The sequence below is a fragment of the Cynocephalus volans genome, chromosome Y (genome assembly GCF_027409185.1).
Source record: "Cynocephalus volans isolate mCynVol1 chromosome Y, mCynVol1.pri, whole genome shotgun sequence".
NCBI classification, from domain to species: domain Eukaryota; kingdom Metazoa; phylum Chordata; class Mammalia; order Dermoptera; family Cynocephalidae; genus Cynocephalus; species Cynocephalus volans.
Genome location: NC_084479.1, coordinates 2,370,584 through 2,390,870, shown reverse-complemented (window position 1 = coordinate 2,390,870; position 20,287 = coordinate 2,370,584). Strand labels below are relative to the sequence as shown.

Sequence of the window (20,287 nt, the reverse complement as noted above, 5' to 3'; positions counted from 1 at the left end):
CATTCTGTCCACACTTGTCCCGCCACTCACCCACTCTGTGTCACCAGGCACTGCCGGAGCCCCAGTTGCTGGAAGATGTCCACCACCGTCTCCATGGGGGTGTGGTCCGTGACCGTGAAAGGGCTGAGGTTGAGGATGCACCGCAGCTTCAGGGGGTGCAGGCTGTTGGCTGGCAGCTCAGGGGGCTCCTCTGTGAAGTACGTGATGGAATTGCTCACGATGCCCTCCTGCCTCTGTCTGGCATTCTCTAGAACGGGGACAAGCAGGAACAATAAGCCACACAAAAATCCTGGCCGAGAAACTCCACCCTATAGCCCCACACGTCATCCTCGAATCCTACAGAAAAGGGGTTTAGAGGACAAACTGCACATTTTTAATGAGGGGCTTCAGCTAAAGATCTGTGAAACTGGCATCTCTCTTAAGCTATGCTATGCCAGTGTCCCCATGCTGTGACCAGATCTTTGGTTGCCAAAGTCTTGCAAAATGGGCCTGATCAAGACAGCTCCTTTGGGGATATTCAATGCTTCCCCCTGGACTCCAGGCCACCCCTAATGGCCAAGGGCCCTCCACTCTTGCTTTCCTAACACTCCTCCACCTGCTCAGAGGCTGAAGTTGACGGGACAAGAAACCTCACTTAGCTGCCCAATAACATTAATACATTGGTTTTTTTTCATTTTTTTTTTTTTTTACAAAATCAGTCATAACTGGCCCAAATGGCATAATGAATCTTGAGAGGAAGAAGGAACCAATAAGACCAGCCCAGGCTCACAGCCCAGAAATGCAGCTCAATCCCAAATATGGCCCTTGGGTGCAAAGAAACGACCTCAGAAAAGCTACATCCCCCCTCCCCTTGGATCTCCTGTCTTAAAAATGGGCCATTTTGTGGATTTCTCAAAGAAAGATAGTAAAACTGTTATTTTTTTTTTTAATTTTATTTTGTCGATATACATTGTAGCTGATTAATGCTCCCCATCACCAAAACCTCCCTCCCTTCTCCCTCCCTCCCTCCCCCCCAACAATGTCCTTTCTGTTTGCTTGTTGTATCAACTTCAAATAATTGTGGTTGTTATATCTTCTTCCCCCCCCCCCGGTTTGTGTGTGTATGTGTGTATGTGTGTGTGTGAATTTATATATTAATTTTTAGCTCCCACCAATAAGTGAGAACATGTGGTATTTCTCTTTCTGTGCCTGACTTGTTTCACTTAATATAATTCTCTCGAGGTCCATCCATGTTGTTGCAAATGGCAGTATTTCATTCGTTTTTATAGCTGAGTAGTATTCCATTGTGTAGATGTACCACATTTTCCGTATCCACTCATCTGATGATGGGCATTTGGGCTGGTTCCAACTCTTGGCTATTGTAAAGAGTGCTGCGATGAACATTGGGGAACAGGTATACCTTCGACTTGATGATTTCCATTCCTCTGGGTATATTCCCAACAGTGGGATGGCTGGGTCGTATGGTAGATCTATTTGCAATTGTTTAAGGAACCTCCATACCATTTTCCATAGAGGCTGCACCATTTTGCAGTCCCACCAACAATGTATGAGAGTTCCTTTTTCTCCGCAGCCTCGCCAGCATTTATCGTTCATAGTCTTTTGGATTTTAGCCATCCTAACTGGGGTTAGATGGTATCTCAATGTGGTTTTGATTTGCATTTCCCGGATGCTGAGTGATGTTGAGCATTTTTTCATATGTCTGTTGGCCATTTGGATATCTTCCTTAGAGAAATGCCTACTTAGCTCTTTTGCCCATTTTTTAATTGGGTTGCTTGTTTTCTTCTTGTAAAGTTGTTTGAGTTCCTTATATATTCTGGATATTAATCCTTTGTCAGATGTATATTTTGCAAATATTTTCTCCCACTCTGTTGGTTGTCTTTTAACTCTTTTAATTGTTTCTTTTGCTGTGCAGAAGCTTTTTAGTTTGATATAATCCCATTTGTTTATTTTTCCTTTGGTTGCCCGTGCTTTTGGGGTCGTATTCATGAAGTCTGTGCCCAGTCCTATTTCCTGAAGTGTTTCTCCTATGTTTTCTTTAAGAAGTTTTATTGTCTCAGGGTGTATATTTAAATCCTTAATCCATTTTGAGTTGATTTTAGTATACGGTGAGAGGTATGGATCTAGTTTCATTCTCCTGCATATCGATATCCAGTTATCCCAGCACCACTTGCTGAAGAGGCAGTCCCTTCCCCAGTGAATAGGCTTGGTGCCTTTGTCAAAGATCAGATGGCAGTAAGTGTGAGGGTTGATTTCTGGATTCTCTATTCTATTCCATTGGTCACTGTGTCTGTTTTTATGCCAGTACCATACTGTTTTGGTTATTATAGCTTTGTAGTATAGCTTAAAGTCAGGTAGTGTTATGCCTCCAACTTTATTTTTTTGGCTCAGCATTGCTTTGGCTATTTGTGGTCTTTTATTGTTCCATATAAATGTCTGAATAGTTTTTTCCATTTCTGAGAAAAATGTCTTTGGAATTTTGATGGGGATTGCATTGAATTTGTATATCACTTTGGGTAGTATGGACATTTTCACTATGTTGATTCTTCCAATCCAAGAGCATGGAATATCTTTCCATCTTCTTGTATCCTCTCTAATTTCTCTCAGCAGTGGTTTGTAGTTCTCACTATAGAGATTTTTCACCTCCTTGGTTAACTCAATTCCTAAGTATTTTATTTTTTTGGTGGCTATTGTAAATGGGCAGGCTTTCTTGATTTCTCCTTCTGCATGTTCACTATTGGAGAAAAGAAATGCTACTGATTTTTGTGTGTTGATTTTGTATCCTGCTACTGTGCTGAAATCATTTATCAATTCCAACAGTTTTTTTGTAGAGGTTTTAGGCTGTTCGATATATAGGATCATGTCATCTGCAAACAGGGACAGTTTGACTTCATCTTTTCCAATCTGGATGCCCTTTATTTCCTTCTCTTCTCTGATTACTCTGGCTAGTACTTCCAACACTATGTTGAATAGGAGTGGTGAGAGTGGGCATCCTTGTCTAGTGCCTGTTCTTAAAGGAAAAGCTTTCAGCTTCTCCCCATTCAGGATGATATTGGCAGTGGGTTTGTCATATATGGCTTTAATTATGTTGAGATACTTTCCCTCTATACCTAACTTATAGAGGGTCTTTGTCATGAATGAGTGCTGAACTTTATCAAATGCTTTTTCAGCATCTATAGAGATGATCATATGGTCCTTGTGTTTGAGTTTATTAATATGGTGTATCACATTTATTGATTTGCGTATGTTGAACCAACCTTGCATCCCTGGGATGAATCCCACTTGATCGTGATGAATAATTTTTCGTATGTGTTGCTGTATTCTGTTTGCTAGTATTTTAGTGAGGATTTTTGCATCTATATTCATCAAGGATATCGGCCTGTAGTTTTCTTTTTTGGTTATATCTTTACCTGGTTTTGGTATCAGGATGATGTTTGCTTCATAGAATGAGTTTGGGAGATTTGCGTCCTTTTCAATCTTTTGGAATAGTTTGTAAAGAATCGGTGTCAATTCCTCTTTGAATGTTTGGTAAAATTCTGCTGTGAATCCATCTGGTCCTGGGCTTTTCTTTGTTGGGAGCCTTCTGATAACAGCTTCAATCTCCTTTATTGTTATTGGTCTGTTCAAATTTTCTACGTCTTCATGGTTCAGTTTTGGGAGCTTGTGTGTGTCCAGAAATTTATCCATTTCCTCCAGATTTTCAAATTTGTTGGCGTATAGTTGTTTATAGTAGTCTCGAATGATTCCTTGTATTTCAGATGAATCAGTTGTAATATCGCCTTTTTCATTTCTAATTTTTGTTATTTGAGTCTTCTCTCTTCTTTTTTTTGTTAGCCATGCTAATGGTTTGTCAATTTTATTTATCTTTTCAAAAAACCAACTTTTTGATTCGTTGATCTTTTGAATTGTTTTTTGGTTTTCAATTTCATTCAGTTCTGCTCTGATCTTAATGATTTCTTTCCGTCTGCTAACTTTAGGATTGGATTGTTCTTGTTTTTCTAGTTCTTTAAGGTGAAGTGTTAGGTTGTTCACTTGCCATCTTTCCATTCTTCTGAAGTGAGCATTTAATGCAATAAATTTTCCCCTCAATACTGCTTTTGCAGTATCCCACAGGTTTTGGTATGATGTATCATTGTTTTCATTAGTTTCAATAAACTTTTTGATTTCCTGCTTGATTTCTTCTTGGACCCATATGTCATTAAGTAGAATGGTGTTTAATTTCCATGTGTTTGTATAGTTTCCAGAGTTTTGTTTGTTATTAATTTCTAGTTTTAATCCATTGTGGTCTGAGAAGATACATGGGATAATTCCAATTGTTTTGAATTTATTGAGACTTGATTTGTGACCTAATATGTGATCTATCCTGGAGAATGATCCATGTGCTGATGAGAAGAATGAATATTCTGAGGTTGTTGGGTGGAATGTTCTGTAGATATCTGCCAATTCCAATTGGTCTAGAGTCTTGTTTAGATCTTGTGTTTCTCTACTGATTCTTTGCCTAGATGATCTGTCTAATATTGACAGTGGAGTGTTCAGGTCCCCTGCTATTATGGTATTAGTGTCTATTTCCTTCTTTAGGTCTAATAGAGTTTGTTTTATAAATCTGGCTGCTCCAACATTGGGTGCGTACATATTTATGATTGTTATGTCTTCTTGATGGGTCAGTCCTTTTATCATTAAGTAGTGTCCCTCATTGTCTCTTTTTATGGTTTTTAGTTTAAAGTCTATTTTGTCAGATATAAGAATAGCCACTCCAGCTCGTTTTTCTTTTCTGTTTGCATGGTAAATCTTATTCCATCCTTTCACTCTTAGTCTGTGTGAATCTTTATGGGTGAGGTGGGTCTCTTGCAGGCAGTATATAGTTGGGTCCTGCTTTTTGATCCAGTCAGCCAGTCTGTGTCTTTTAATTGGGGAATTTAAGCCTTTAACATTAAGAGTTGTTATTGAAAGGTGTTGATTTATTCTTAGCATTTTATTGGTTGTTTGGTTGTCTTAGGTGTCTTTTGTTCCTTGCTTTCTGATTTACTGTTTGGTTTCTTTGTTTGTTGGTTCCTTAGGTTGTAGATAGTGTTTTTGTTAGCTTGTTTTCTCTTCATGAATGCCATTTTTATTGTACTAGCGGGTTTAGATTTTTCTTAGGTTTTAATGGCAGTGGTAGTTATTTTTCAGGAACCAAACCCAGTACTCCCTTGAGGATTTCTTGTAAGGGTGGTCTTGTGGTAGTGAACTCCCGCAGTTTTTGTTTGTCTGAGAAATATACTATTTGCCCCTCATTTCGGAAGGATAGCCTTGCAGGGTAGAGTATTCTTGGCTGGCAATCTTTGTCTTTTAGTATTTTGAAAATATCATCCCATTCCTTTCTAGCTTTTAGGGTTTGTGATGAAAAGTCTGATGTTAACCTGATTGGGGCTCCCTTATAGGTGATTTGACGCTTCTCTCTTGCAGCTTTTAAGATTCTCTCTTTGTCTCTGAGTTTTGCCAATTTGACTATGACATGTCTTGGAGAAGGCCTTTTTGGGTTGAATACGTTTGGAGATCGTTGAGCTTCCTGGATCTGAAGATCTGTGATTTTTCCTATACCTGGGAAGTTTTCTGCCACTATTTTGTTGAATATGTTTTCAATGGAATCTCCATTTTCCTCCCCTTCTGGAATACCCATGACTCGGATATTTGAGCGCTTGAGGTTGTCTGATATCTCTCTCAGATTTTCTTCCATGTCCTTGATTCTTTTTTCTTTCTTTTTGTCTGCTTGTGTTATTTCAAACAGCCCATCTTCAAGTTCAGAGGTTCTCTCTTCAACTTCGACAAGCCTGCTGGTTAAACTCTCCGTTGTGTTTTTTATTTCGCTGAATAACTTCTTCAGTTCAGCAAGTTCTGCTACATTTTTTTTCAGGACATTGATTTCCTTGTATATTTCCTCTTTCAGATCCTGTATACTTTTCCTCATTTCTTCATGATGTCTAGCTGAGTTTTCTTGTATCTCATTCAGTTTCCTTAGAATTATCACTCGAAATTCCTTGTCAGTTATTTCAAGGGCTTCTTGTTCTATAGGATCTAGAGTATGAGATTTATTAACTTTTGGTGGTGTACTTTCTTGATTTTTTGTATTTCTGGTGTCTGTTTTTTGGTGTTTATTCATTGTGGCAGGGGGTTTCACAGTCCACCGGTTTAAGACTAATGACTAACTAGGATGTTGCTGTGGTTGCCAATTTGGTATGGCTCCCGCCGTGACTGCTCAGTTGGCCTCTAGTGTCTTGTGTGTGTGGTTGCCTCAGGTCTTGGGCTTCTCCGGGGATCCACCTTTCTGGTCAGCTTGTACTCTGCTGGGCTGGTGGATCATGTACCACAGGGTGTGTGATCTCTGTTGAGCTTTCACTTTCTGTACAGGACTTCTCCCCGTTCCGTGTGCTCTGGCCCAGGCTGTTAGATCGTGCAGTGGCGACCCCACCGGGTGTATGGTTTCTGTTGAGTCTCCGCCTCCCTGGCCGCACGTCTCCCCCCTCTGTGCACACTGTGCTGGGTTGGGGCGTGTCTTCTGCACCCCTCGTCTATCAGCTGGGCCTTCAAGACCCTGCTCAGCACCGCCTCGTCCAGGAAGTCTACCAGGTTTCTGCTAGGCACAGACGACCGGTCTCTCTGGGTGCCTTTGTAGCACTGTGTAGATCTTTCTCGGGTCTTGTTCACCTTTGTATCCCCCCCGGTATAAACCGAGTCTAGTGCCCGCCTGCAGCCTGCTCTCCGGCAGGTTCAAGCGGACCTGGGAACTCTCCTACCACACTATTCCCAACCAGAAATTCATTAGGCTTTTTTCCAAACTGGTGGTTGCAGAGATGGTATCTGCCTCCCAGTAACAGGAAGTTTACCGGGGCCGGAGTCCAGGGTGTGGTTGAGTGACAGTCGGCCCGCCCGTACTTCCTAGCCCTCCCAAAACTGGTCGGGACGCCCCACACCCCCAGCCCTGCCAGAGAACCGTGGAGGGAGTGGGAGAGGAGGCCGGCCCGCAGGGTCCGGAAAGCCCCGCGCCAGGCCAAGCAAATGGGCTCAGTGATGGCCGAGCAGGGAGGAGCTGCCCGCACCTGGGAAAATGGAGGCAGCACCGGGGCAGTGAGTGGCCTGGTGGTGCAGGCGGGGAGCCGCGTGGGCATCCACCCCCCGAACAGAGCTGTGCCAGGGATCACTCACAGTGCTGTGCCAGGTCGGGCGCTCGCTCTGTCTCTGGTTTGTTGCCTTCCGTGTTCTCGGCGCTGCCGCCTTGGGCTGTTCAGTCGCGGCGCCGCTCGGGTGCTCCCAGGAGTCTTCTTTAATGCCGGCCTGAAACCTCGAATCCTGGATAGGGCAGCTGGCCGCCTTCAGTGCGGCCCCAGCCTCCGGGATCCTGGCTGCATCCACAGCAGCCCTGGCGCCGTGTTCCCTGTTTCAAGACTCACTTTTGCAGCTAAGAATCAGTTCTTTTCCTGCTCCACACTTCAAAGCTGTTGCCTGTAAATGAGGCAGCCTCTCCTGCCGGGGGCAAAGTGGCGTTGAGCCCCCACGACCGGCCAGCAGCAGCAATCCTCCCTTAAGAGATGGCCAGAGGAAGGTCCACAAGTTTCCCGGCTGCCTGAGGCCCAGTGGCCACCTTTTCCACCTCAGCTACTCCGTGCCAGCCGCCGCAGCTGCCGCCATCTTGAAACTCAGTAAAACTGTTATGGTAGCAATTAGCCTGTTTCTGTCTGTAGGCAAGGCCATGTGAAAGAAAGCTGAAGAAGAGTAGGGTAACAGGAACTCATTAGAAACACAGCTTAATGCAGTGCTAGAAACCCGGACTATTTTAAGTCATGCATGAAATAAATCCATCTGTCTCAAGATATTTCTCCAAGGCGATTTTCCTTCTGTTGGAATTTTAATCTTTCTTTTGGTTCATGAGAAAATCTTAGGGAAAATGTACAGCAAGGCTAGCCTTAGAATGGATCCTGGTTTCTGTAATAAAATTTCTTGCCTTCTCAAGACTACTATTCACCTATATTGTTCTTTCAAAAATAAAATTCTAACTGCCTCCTCTAAGGCCATTTAGTACAATAGAGTACTTTAATGGAAATCTGGCAGTGTTTGGGGTCAGGCTGAGTCTGAAAGGGGGTCTCTGTTTAAAAGCATAACAGTGGGCCTGCTGGGCAAATGCCTGCACATTATACAGGTCAGGTGAAATCCAGTTACATCAAATGGAATATGATTCAACCACAAACACCAGACGACACTGATGCACATGTTTTCAAATGTAGATCGTGCATGATACACACTGTGTATCTCTCTCCTAAACCAAGATGCTTCCATCTTTAAGCACTATGTCAGGGAAGCAGTGGTCAACACATACTTGCTCATTTTTGTAGACCACTGACTCATATAATGTCCCACATAGCAAGATTTCCATCTATTTTAACAGGTTGAATGTCAGGATTGAATCAAGCCACTGACCCCAATTAAGAACTGATCACATGGATTTGCCGATCCTCTTATAAAACCCAATATGACTTAGTGAACCATCAATCCACTTCCTAAAATAAATAACAAGCTTATATTTCCTCTGAATTTGCTGATTGGGTTTAAAGCCCTGATTCTAACAGCCACTACCTCAATGAACTCATTCTCTCAACTGCACTCCTAGTGCCTGGACAATGCCTAGCACACAGTAGACACAAAACAGAAATTTGCTAAATGCACGCATGAATGAATGGTAGGTCTACCAAATGACAGTGTATCTGGTTCTGCCTGCCATGTAGAACAGAGCCTATTTCACGTGGGAGGCATTAGGAAGGAAAGCCCATGAGCTATTCACTGCCAAGCAAGAATCGTAGGCATCGGCTAGGGTCTGAGCCAGAGATCTGAGCTTGTGCTCCAACACTGGCAACTGCTGCTCTCTCCAGAAGGGCTCTGCTAGGCCACTTTGGAACTCTTTTATAAGCACGTATATTAACTTTGGGGTTACAGGTGCTATGTATAGGCCAAAAGCTGGTGAATGGAAGAAGAACCAGCAAGAAAACTTTTTGCAACTCTCTACTAGAGTGAACGACCTACTCCCAGTTTGGACCAGAAATCTTTGTCAGTCACCAAAATGCCTGCAACAAAACTATAGCACATAAGTTCACAGAGGACAGAGACTGTTTATTGTCATCCACAGACCCACCGCTCCCTGGATAGCACCAACACATGCTAGACGCTCAAGAAATATTTCTGTATGAAAGAATAAACCAACTCCTCACCCAGGGGATGAGCTAGTGGTAGGAAAGAATAGACTCACAGACCCCAGGGACTCTTGGGAGCCCATGTTGGGGAAGAAACCAAAAAAATATGGCCCAAAATGAACATACTTTTTAAGAGCCAGGAAGGAAATGCTCTAAATGCAGTAAATATTAACTTTCTTTAAATATTAAAGAAAGTGGATGCCTTTTAAAATTTTTCCTTTTTTTTCTAATTTCCCCAATATTCTATGAGTGTGTATTACTTTTACTTTTAAAAAAACCTAATAGTCCTTATTTTTAAATGTTTTAAAGTTAAAGTAGTTAAAATGTTTTTATAACTGTCTTTAACATAGGAGGTTTGTCATATATTCTACTAGAGCTACTCTCAGTGACCACGTCCCCTGAAATATGACGTACTTTTTATGAGCAGCCGCTGAGGTTATTCAACTTGACATTCTACTTTCTAGCAGCAATATAAAAATACTTCAAAAGTTCATGGAAAGATTCATAAAACCTTTAATTCTATTTCCCCATGAACTTTTTGAAGTACCCTTGTACACAGAGGGCGTAATCAATACCGTTTGTAAGATGAATTTTACAAACTGTGATAGGCCAAGAAATTTTAAAAGACTAGAAATAATCACACATCTGGTAAGTTATTAAGTGGCTTTAGAGCAACAGTTCTCAACTGGGAGCAATTTTGCCCCCACAAACCACCCCCAGGTGACATTTGGCAATGCCTGGAGACATTTTTGGTTGTCATAATTGGGAAGGGGAGGTGCTCCTGGCATCTGGTGGGTGGAGGCCAGGGATGCTGCTAAACATCCTACAGTGCATAGGACAGTTCCCAACACAGAGAACGATCCAGCCCCAAATGTCCATCATGCTAAGGTTGAGAACCCCTACTTTAGAGTAATTATGTGTTTAGGGAGGTAATAATCTACCATCTTGTTAATTAAAAATGCTTCCATAAAACAGATGTAATTAATGTAAAAGATTAAAATAAAAACTTGGGAGCAACCACAGTAGTGGTCGGTACGTAGATGATAGGATAAAAAAGTAAACACTATATAGAAGAAAAAGCATATTATCTTATGACAGGTTATTGTCTACCAAAGCATGGAAAAGTCCCCCTGCACATCCATCTGTATATCTGTATCTATATCTACATATTTACATATATGTACATATTAACATCCGCAGCAGAAAGAAGTAGATGGCCCTACTGTTCCCCATGATCTAGTCCAATCATTAACAGCCCTCTCAGGGAGACACCTCTGTACTTCTGAATAGCTTGTCCAACAGATGTGACACTTATCCTCTTGTTCAGTCCTGGATGTGGACCCCTTTCTGCAAGTGAGCATCTTCCACGTGCTGAAGAGTCATCATTCAATCATCCACCAGACGAGGAGATGAGGTCCCTCCACTCTTCCCCGCCACCCTACTCTTCCCTCCTTTCATCACCTCTGTGGCTCCCACTGAGGCCTCTCTGAAGCCTTCCTGGCTTAAATGCACAACTCAAGACTAGAACACCCTGAGCCCCGCTGAGTACAGAAAGAGCCTCATACTTGCAAAGAGAAACGAGAGGCCAATTCCCACTCACCAGGAATTGGAACACAGGTCACATACGGCCCCATGTGTTAACATGTGGTGATGAAGATGGCCACATTGCCCGGGCAGTGCTAACTAATCCCCCTCTGGCAGAGACGTAGCTGTGCTTTGGTATTCCAGAGATGGATTGAAAATAAAACATTTTCAGCTTCATGTGAGCGGTTGTTACAATTGTAAACATGATGTGTAAGAAAACTCCTCATTCACCTCATTCACCACTCTTTTCTTATCGCAACTATCTTGCATCTGTCTGTAATCTTTGCTCCCAATTCCCCTAAGAGTGACACCAGCTAAATGTGAACGTCACATTTCTATACTCATAAAAGGGCAGATAATTCCTCAAGTACAGGTCATGAATTTCTCCCCTAGAGTACAGGGACTCTTCTCTTTCCACAGACCAGGAAAACAGCTCTTGTGATTCCTCAGAGCAACACACTCCTTGCTTTGGTGCAAACTGTGTAGATAGCTGCTTCTGTACTACTATGGGTCTGACTGAAAGCAAACAGGTACTATTGATACCGCGTGGTGCCTCTTCAGATGCTCCAAACACAGCTTCTAGGAGAGCGCATGGTGGGCAAGCCTAAGGGTCTTCCTTAACCACTTGAGGACAGTTAGAGCTTCCCCCTTGACTACAGTAATGGGTTTCAGCGAAATTAGTCAGCTTTCTCTTAGCAGCTGTGCCTGCAACCACACAATAGATAGTGGATGCTGTGATATTTATTACTTTAGTTTTCAAGTTTCAACCTTTGCTTAAAGGATGTCAGGGACTGAATACATTTTTTAAAGGCTGCTGATTACATTACTTTAAATGAAACCCATCCCTACTTAAACAACTTTAAAAAACTCATTATTTATAAGGCAATATTTCCACCTAAAAGCACCTACCTGCTAAGGGACAGGACTTATATTAAAGCAACAAACAGTGAACACAAACCGAACAGTGAAGCACAAACTTGCTATAGTGTCTAAAATACAAAATCAATTTTTACTTTGGGGGAGGTAAAAATGTTTGAACAGCAAGCTAAATTAGAGGCAATAGCTTATGCTTATCCTATAAAGCCTTTGATGGAGATATGTTAAAGATATTTTAAAAGCTACTTAACATTGGGAAGAGGATTTAGCAGTTGAAGGGAAGCACCTTAGAAATAAAAAACAGAGAGCAGGGAGAAGCAAGCAGTTTCGTCTGGTGAAGACATGCTCGCAGTGAGGCAATTGGCAACGAGACCAGGGCAAGTCCCGTTGATGAGCGTCACGAATATTCGGGAAGACGGCACGCACAGTAAAAATTGTCACATGCACACGGAAGCCGGCCATGGGCCCCCTACTACCACAGGATGCTGGATGCCGTGCAGATCGCGGAGCGAGGATGCTGAGTGGATGGCATTGGCCACGTGCCGCTGCAAGGGCTATGCTGGCCTCCGCCCCTGCTGCATCTTGAAGTCCAGCAGGGCTGCATCTCTGAGGCTCACTGCTCCTCCCTGCCCGGGGCTTCCAACCACTCACGCCCAGGCCTCTGGCCCTCAGTGCCCTCTGTCTGCTGAATCCTTCCTCCTGCTCCCCTTCCAAAGCAGCCGGCCCTAGGTTGCTGGGTCCCACAGGCTTCCTACTCTGAAGTGCCCCCACGTGGGCATCACCCCTTCTCTCCTCCCCCAACTCAACAGCCCGCCCCTCAGTGCAGCTGATTTCAGTTGGAACACGAGGAGGAAAATAATCACAGAGCGGACTCGAGCGATATCATTTACCCATGCGGCCGCTAACAGCCGGATCACATGTGATGCCATGAAGTGAAGGAAAGCCTGTGCAGTGGCAGGGAGGTGGCAGGGCAGAGACCTCACAAGCTGCAGCGGCTGCACAGCCCACCTGAAAGTCTCTCTGAAAGCAGCTCGGCCCGGGCTACTCACATCTCCTCCTGAGCTTCATCCAGCACTTCCCCAAAAAGGCAGCGTCTGCAGCTTGCCTCCCAGAGGAGCGGGCCCAGGGGGCTGCTTGCAAACACGTGGTCCCTTTCCATCCACACAAGACTTGGGTCTGAGCCCTTGTGCTTCACAGAGTGACTTGGGGGCCAGCAGCATCGGCATCAATGGAGAGCCTGTGAGGAGCGCAGTCTGGGCTCCGCTCCAGACCTGCTCCATCAGCGTCTGCATTTCCACCAGATCCCCGGGTGACCGCGCACACACGAACGCTTGCGAGCCCCTGGCGTGACGCACATTCTCTCGCACCTCTCTGATCACTGGGGGGCACAGAGCTGCCTCTTGGCTCCTGACGAAGGGGAGCTTGCTTCTTTACTCACTTATTGCGAGAATCAGCTCCCTCCGCTGGGCAAATCCAATGAGGCGCTCAGAGTCTCTGGAGACCACCACGGGGAAGCCGTTGTAGTCGGTGTCCTTGATGAGCGTCTCCACATCCTCCACGGTCATGCGGTCCTGGGGGAGCACCGACAGCGGCGGCTCTCCCCGCCGGGGCAGCATGACATCGGTGGCCAGCGTGTGGTGGGTGAACTCGTCCTTCACATCCAGGAAGGGGTAGCCGTTCAAGTGGATGTGGGCCTCGTAGATGCCTTCCTTCCCAAAGGCATCGGCCGCCAACTTGCTGGTCACAGCCGCCGCCATGACGGGCACAATGTACTCCAGACCACCCGTGAACTCGAACATGATGACCACCAACGACACTGTCATCCTGGAAACTCCACCTGCAACACAAGACACCAGTGAGATTCCGAAGCCCGACCCCGGACACTCGGGAGGGCACGGTGTGTGGAAATGGATAGAGGGCTGTAAATGCTCCTCACACGTGTTCCAAGGGGACATTCCCACATGCCGCCCATGCTCAGGCCTCAGGAACAGATGCCAGGTTCTGTTCAACGTGGCATCGCATCAGGGTGGTGTAAGTCACACCTGGCTGGGGGCTCTGCTCCAATGGGGGACCCTGGCTTGTGCACCTCCCTCCCCAGGTGTGACAACCTAAAGTGTCTTCAGATACTGCCAAGTGTCCCTGAAAGGCAGAATCACTCCTGGTTAAGAACTACTGTTCTAGGTGGTATGGCTGTACGATGGTGGAGACTCCATCAGCCTGGGCCCCTAAATGACTGGGTGGGAAGAATCTTCTGTTCACCCATGTTTTTGACATATATATATGTGTGTGTGTGTGTGTGTGTGTGTGTGTGTGTATAGTGAGCAAGATATAAGCCTTGGTGTGTGAGCCACCGAGATTTGGGGGGATACTCTTTATAGCAGCACAACCTAGCCTATCCTGAGTAAGGCAAATGTTCAAGTCCATGCCTTCCTCCTTGCCAGTCCTCTAAGCCAGCTCAGTGCCCCCACCCCCTCCCTGCCCCACCCGTGGTTGTACCTAGGCAGGCTGCAGCTCCCACCAGTGCGTAAAGCCCTGGTTTGACGCAGTCTGCTCCGGGCCGGCATCAGTTCCGGAAGATGATCCAGGCACGGTGATGGTAAGCCAGCTGCTCCACGCCGATGCCCACCATCCTGCCCGCCATTGCTCCCAAGGCCATGCTGGGGATGAAGAGGCCCGACGGGAACTTGAGGGAGCACAGAGAAAAGCGGCATGAGGGAAGGCAGCTGAGTCCCCCTTCCCAATCCCCAGGAACCACGGTACCCCCTCGACAAGCTTGCATTTTGCTCAGTCGTCAAAGGAGGCACCGTTCTTCAAAATCAGTCAGCTGGGAAAAGGTGGGACAAGTGATTTGACCTCCTTAGTCGGTCGCATCTACTGCGACTTGGAGAGAATACCCTTTTACACTTTCATTTCTTCCCCTGCAATGTCTGGCCCTGTTTGCCTGCTACGGAGTAAAGAATGATAAGCCCCAGTGCAAATAGCATTCAAAGTGAACATCTGTCACTTGAGACACTCGTGACTTTCTCTCTCCCCTTGCCATGTCATTCAGGTTGGCTTTTAAAATTAAATGTCAAGCCACAGCATGAAAACGGAAAAGAAGGGACTGCAACTGCTCCCTGGTAAAATAAAGAAGTTGAACGCACCATCGCAGCTGCCCCCGATCTTCCAAAAAGCTTTTGAAGGCTTCCCGCTCTGTTTATAGACAGTGGATACCAGTCAGAGAGAGACGAGGGAGGCAGTTCCATCTTCCTAACCAACTACATCTTCCGAGAAGTATCCTGAATATATTCTAGCCACGTTAGCGGCAGCAAAGAAACAGACTATGGAAACTGAATGATCTTAGAAGTAGCGTGTTGCCTACTTTGCTGACTGCAAATGCATTTTAGTTTGTCTGGTGACCGTACACGTGCTATAGGACACTCCCAACTGCTCTGTGTTCATTGAGACGTGAACGCAGACCCTGAGCCACAGCTGCATTTATGTCGCCCCGGGTGGTCATCAGTCTGAGGATGCCAGGTGAACTGAAGTTCAGATCCTTGGGTGTGATTTCTAGAGTTTGGAATATTCCTCAGGAAATAGCTCCTGTATGGGCTCCCCCTTAGTCCACAGCCATTTAATCCCCAGTAACTTCAAAGTAAACTCTCAGTAAGCACCAAAAGATGCTCCAGCATCTTCCTTGGACACAAAAATAAATTCCTTTGCAAGGAGATGATGGATCAGAGACAGTCAGCTGTTTAATAAAGTATACCCATCCTTCCTCTTAAGGCACAGATTCGGGTTTGTGTTTGACTAGTATATACCCAGAGACACCGTTTCTTAGACTTTTAAAAACAAGACAACTCATAGAAAAACCACACAGAACACAAAAGTAATGGAACACATCAGGGGCTCTGAGGGGTGGGAAATGTTGTGCTTCTGGTCCTGGGTGCTGGTTACACAAGCATGTGGGTTTTGTGAAAATTCATTAAGCTGTATGCATCTCTATATGATACTCTTTTATCACACTCTAACACTCTAATAAAAGTTTCATTTTATTTTTAAGTAAGCAATAGCAGCACTATTCACAATAGCCAAAAGGTGGAAACAACGCAAATGTCCATCCAAGGATGAGTGGATAAACCACGTGTGGGGGAATCTACAGATCGGAACACTCTGCAGCCAGAAAAGGAATGAAGGGCTGACACGTGCTACAATGTGGATAACCCTTGAAAACACTGTGCTAAGTGAAAAAAGCCAGTCCCACAAGGACAGTCCGAAATGAATTAATTTAATTAAAATGAACTGTCCGAAATAGGCAAACCTATAGAGACAGAAAGCAGATCGGTGGTTGCCAGGGGCTGCTGGGGCGGAGAACAGGAGGGACTGCTAATGGACATGGGGTCTCCTATGAAGGGGATGAAAACGTTCAGAAACTAGACCGAGGTGACGTTTGCACAACATTGTGAATGTACTTAATACCACTAACATGTACACTTTAAAATGACCAATTTCAGGTTATGTAAACTTTACCTCAATTTGTTTTGAAAAAAGCAATAACAACTTAATGTCAGTTTCCATAAAAGAAAGCTCTTTAGGAAGGGCTTTCAAAGTATGTCTGACTTTAACGCAGTGTTTAAAAGCAAGAAGAAAGAAGCTGTCTCTTCTCCGGCTTCAGGAACAAAAATGAGGAAAGCACACGGTGTCATCCACAGCTCTTGAGGACACTCCTCGTCAGGAGACGATGTGTGCAAAGAGCCCCCGTCGTGGCCCCAGCCACACCCAGACTGGGAGGCCATCACGTGGTGTGCAGCGTAGGGTGCTGCCACACAGTCTCAGAACTCTGGGTTTGCATCTGTCTCTCCCAGAGGCAGGTGCTCTTTAGGGGCAGCATTCTGTTTCGAGTGCTGTACACCTTGGACTTAGTACAGTGCCTAGATACAGTGGATGCTCAGTGCATGCTCATCGATCCAAACTGGGCCACACACGTGCTTGTCCCACCACCTGGCATCACCCTGCCAGCAGGCAAATCTGTGATCACCCCTGGTCTGGGAGTGGGATGAAGTGAGCTCCATGCCCAGCTCTGTCTCCCATGTGCTGTGGGTCTGATTAGGCCACTCCGGGTCTCTGAGCCTCAGCTTCCTCACTTGTAAAATGGGATTAAAACCTCATTTCGCAGGCTTGTTGGTTATTAAAGAATTGTGTCCTGATCATTGAAAGAATGTCAAGTTCCCAGCACATGAGAACATTCAAGAAAGGTTGGATCCCCTTTTCCTCCCATGACAATTTTGTTCAGGAGAGTAGGGTGCTGTCCCCAGAAGGACATGGGCTCCTCTCCCCACCAGCACCTGCCCTCACTTTCTTCCCCTTCACTTACCTTCATGCCAAAGGTAAATATGGTGATGTCGATTTTGAAGATCAGCGCCAGGGCCAGCTGCCACATGGCCATGTAAACGCCAAACCCAGCTGGCCGGTCTGGAATGTCATCCACAGGCCGGGTCATGTTGGGGTCGTTGATGTAGTCACACAGCTGCGAGGACTCAAGGGCCCCACAGTCATAGAACAGCTCAAAAATGAGCTCACTGATGCTCTGCAATGTGTTGGAACTGCGGTAGGCAATGACAGTGGTGATGGCAGTCACCACAATGACCTCCAGCACCGGGTACTTCCCCAGCCAGGTGGTCTTGCGCCTCCTGCACCAGGCGATGTTGCAGTGGATGAAGAGCGTTCCCCACAAGCCCCCAAACACCCCAAGCAGGATGAAGGGGAAGAGTTCAGCCATGTACCAGGGCGTGTGATATTCCACATAAAAGAGAACAAGGTAGCTGTTCCCAAAGTGTTTGACGGATCGCAACGTGAAGGCCGCCACCAGGGCCGTGAAAAATGACCTCCACAATGTCTCCAAGAGAAAGTAGTAACTGATCTGGGATGAAGAAGTCACAAATTAGAGACTGGCCAGAGAAAGAGCTGCTCAGAGTTCAGCCAATTTGGTCAGCAGTCACCTGCTGGTGCCCACCGTGAGACACACTGGGACCAAACATGGACGAACGGCACTCACTTCATCAGTCAGTCCAGGCTTGACTATGACAAAATGCACCAACGAAGATACCAAAGTGATCTAATTGTGTCTAAAAGTAAAATGGATACTGAGCAAGGTGGCTTAAGCCACTTATTTTAAGAGAAAAATAGTTAATCATAATTCTGTTCATAGCACAGAGACTCTCCTAAAAGCAAATAAACCTCTGGATTTGATTCAGGGGTGGGAAAACTCTGGCCCACAGGTCAACTCCGACCCAGCAAAAGTATTCGTAAGGCACACGAGCTAACAATGGTTTTTACATTTTTAAATGGTTGGAGGAGAAAAAAAGGTTTTTTTGAGTTGAACTACTCAGAAGAACAATATTTTGTGACATGTGAAAACTGGAAAATTCTAATTTCACAGTAAAAGGCCACAAAGAAAGTTAAAATTGCATAATGATGAACACACACACACACACACACACACACACATACACACACATACACACACACATATAGGATATTAAGAAAAGAAAATTCTAATTTCAGTGCCCCTGGAACATAGCCATGCCCAATCCCAAACTATGTGTTTTCTATGGCTGTTTTCATGCCACATGGCCAAGTTGGGCAGTTGCAGCAGAAACTGTGTGGCCCACAGTGCCTGAAATATTTCCCATTTGGCCCTTTACGGAAATCGTTTGCCAACCAGCCAACCTCTGGAATGATCCGTTAGCGTTACCAAAACGAAAAATGCTTAATTCAATAGGCTCTGAGAAACAGAGGAGTCACTATAAATCTTCAAAAACAAGTCATGTTGGCAATTTTTAAAACAATATTTTTAAATGGCAGAAATTGTAGCTCCTAAATTAACTGCAGGAATCTTATGCAACTTCTTTGAATGTACTCCTCACAGGGCAGGAGACGAAGGCTCACTGCTGTGCCAGTCATCCACGGGTCCTTGCCTCTCAGCCCCACGCATTCCCTCCGCTGCCCCTTCTCACCTCTTCCAGACTGAAAAGCACACCCCCGATCGGAGCACCAAAGGCCACGGAGACTCCAGCCGCAGCCGCCGCTGAAAGCACCTGCAAGGCAAACAGTTATGTATGAGCTCCGGGCCCTCCGTGAACACCAGCGTGTGCAGGCGAGACCATGGAGGGGCTGCGGGCAGAACGCTTTCCTGCAGCGGTAGCTGGCCGGCTCACCTCACGCCTCTTGCCCTCATTCTTGCTGTACTTGGAGAAAAGGCTGCTGAAGAAGTTGCCGCAGCAACAAGCCACGTGCACCAGCGGCCCTTCTTTCCCAAGGCTCAGGCCGGATGTCACTACCAGCACCAGGGTGACCGTCTTAATTAGCAGGGTCCACTTCCCCAAGTAGACCCTGATGATGAAGCCGCTCAGAATCGTCTTGATCTGAAACAGAGGATCGCGAATGAGAGGGAATGAACTGTTTCAATGCATGGCCAGGAAAATAGCTGTAATTCCTCTGGGAGGCACTTTTAAAGTTTCGATTCACAAAGTCATGTGGAAGACAGGCTCTTTTAGTTTTCCATTTGTCTATATCGTATTAACAGAAACTTACATGAATATATAATTTTATATTAAGAGAAACATTGAAAAATTCAATGCAAGTAAACCTTAAGAATTCCCAAAGTACTAAAAGATCACAGGACTGAATAAGTCACTTCTAACGTCTCATTTTACTCATGATGTTTTGTCTTGTTCACATTACCTTTTGCTGTGTTGAGAAGAGACATACAAGGGGTCTTCAAAAAGTTCATGAAAAGATTCGTATTATCTTTAATTCCATTTTTCCACAAACTTTTTGAAGTATCCTCATATACCTCTGATTTTAACTGCTACCTTTTGACTCTTGGAAGATATCCCAGAGAAACGACAGGGAGAGCTGGCCAGCTACCTGACAGAGCAAACAGAGTGAAGGAGTTTAGAATACGCCACCCAGAGTATGCCACTCTGGCAGATTTACTATTTGAGTTACAGGCACTCAGAAAACAGCAGGTGCAAGTTCGCTCTGACCTTCATTTTGTTTCTTAAAAGAAGGAGATGAAATTCACATGTGAAAGATGCCCTTCCTGTACGAGTAGGACAGCATCATTCTTATCATCAAGGATGGGAAGTTGAGGCCGAAGGAATTCTGTACAAACCAACGTTGTTAGACTAGCCCTTATCCTCCTAGTCACGTCTCTGTCACTACCCGAGCCCAAGCCCCTTTACCCTGTCACATTTTCATAGTTGACTACTCTTTGTCCAATGCAGCATATGAGTGCACAACTCTAACTGCGTCTTCAGGTCTTCATTTCCTTATGAAGGGTCCCATGTCATATAAAACATGTTAAATAAATTTGTATGTTTTTCTCCTATGGATCTGTCTTACATCAATTTAATTCTCAGGCACAGCCAAAAACCCCTAAAAGGGTCGAGGTAAAATCCTGCCTCCCCTACAAGAGCAAAACGTCAGTTGAACTTTAGGTCAAGGGTTGGCAAACTATAGCCCATGGGCCAAATCCAGCTTGTTGCCTATTTTTATATGACCCACAAGCTAAGAATGGTTTTAACATTATTTAAAGTAATATAAATAGTAATAGAAATATCAAATAAAGT

General features: G+C 45.1%; 1 protein-coding gene across 1 annotated transcript in view; it reads right to left on the bottom strand.

The window, feature by feature from the left end:
• The window catches only part of LOC134368927 (H(+)/Cl(-) exchange transporter 4-like), a 45,798-nt gene that overhangs the window by 9,743 nt on the left and 15,768 nt on the right, over positions 1–20,287 (bottom strand). Inside the window, 6 exon segments of the mRNA XM_063085165.1 lie at positions 31–247; positions 13,114–13,512; positions 14,172–14,358; positions 17,029–17,574; positions 18,671–18,751; positions 18,872–19,078. Coding sequence (XP_062941235.1) covers positions 31–247; positions 13,114–13,512; positions 14,172–14,358; positions 17,029–17,574; positions 18,671–18,751; positions 18,872–19,078 — 1,637 coding nt within the window.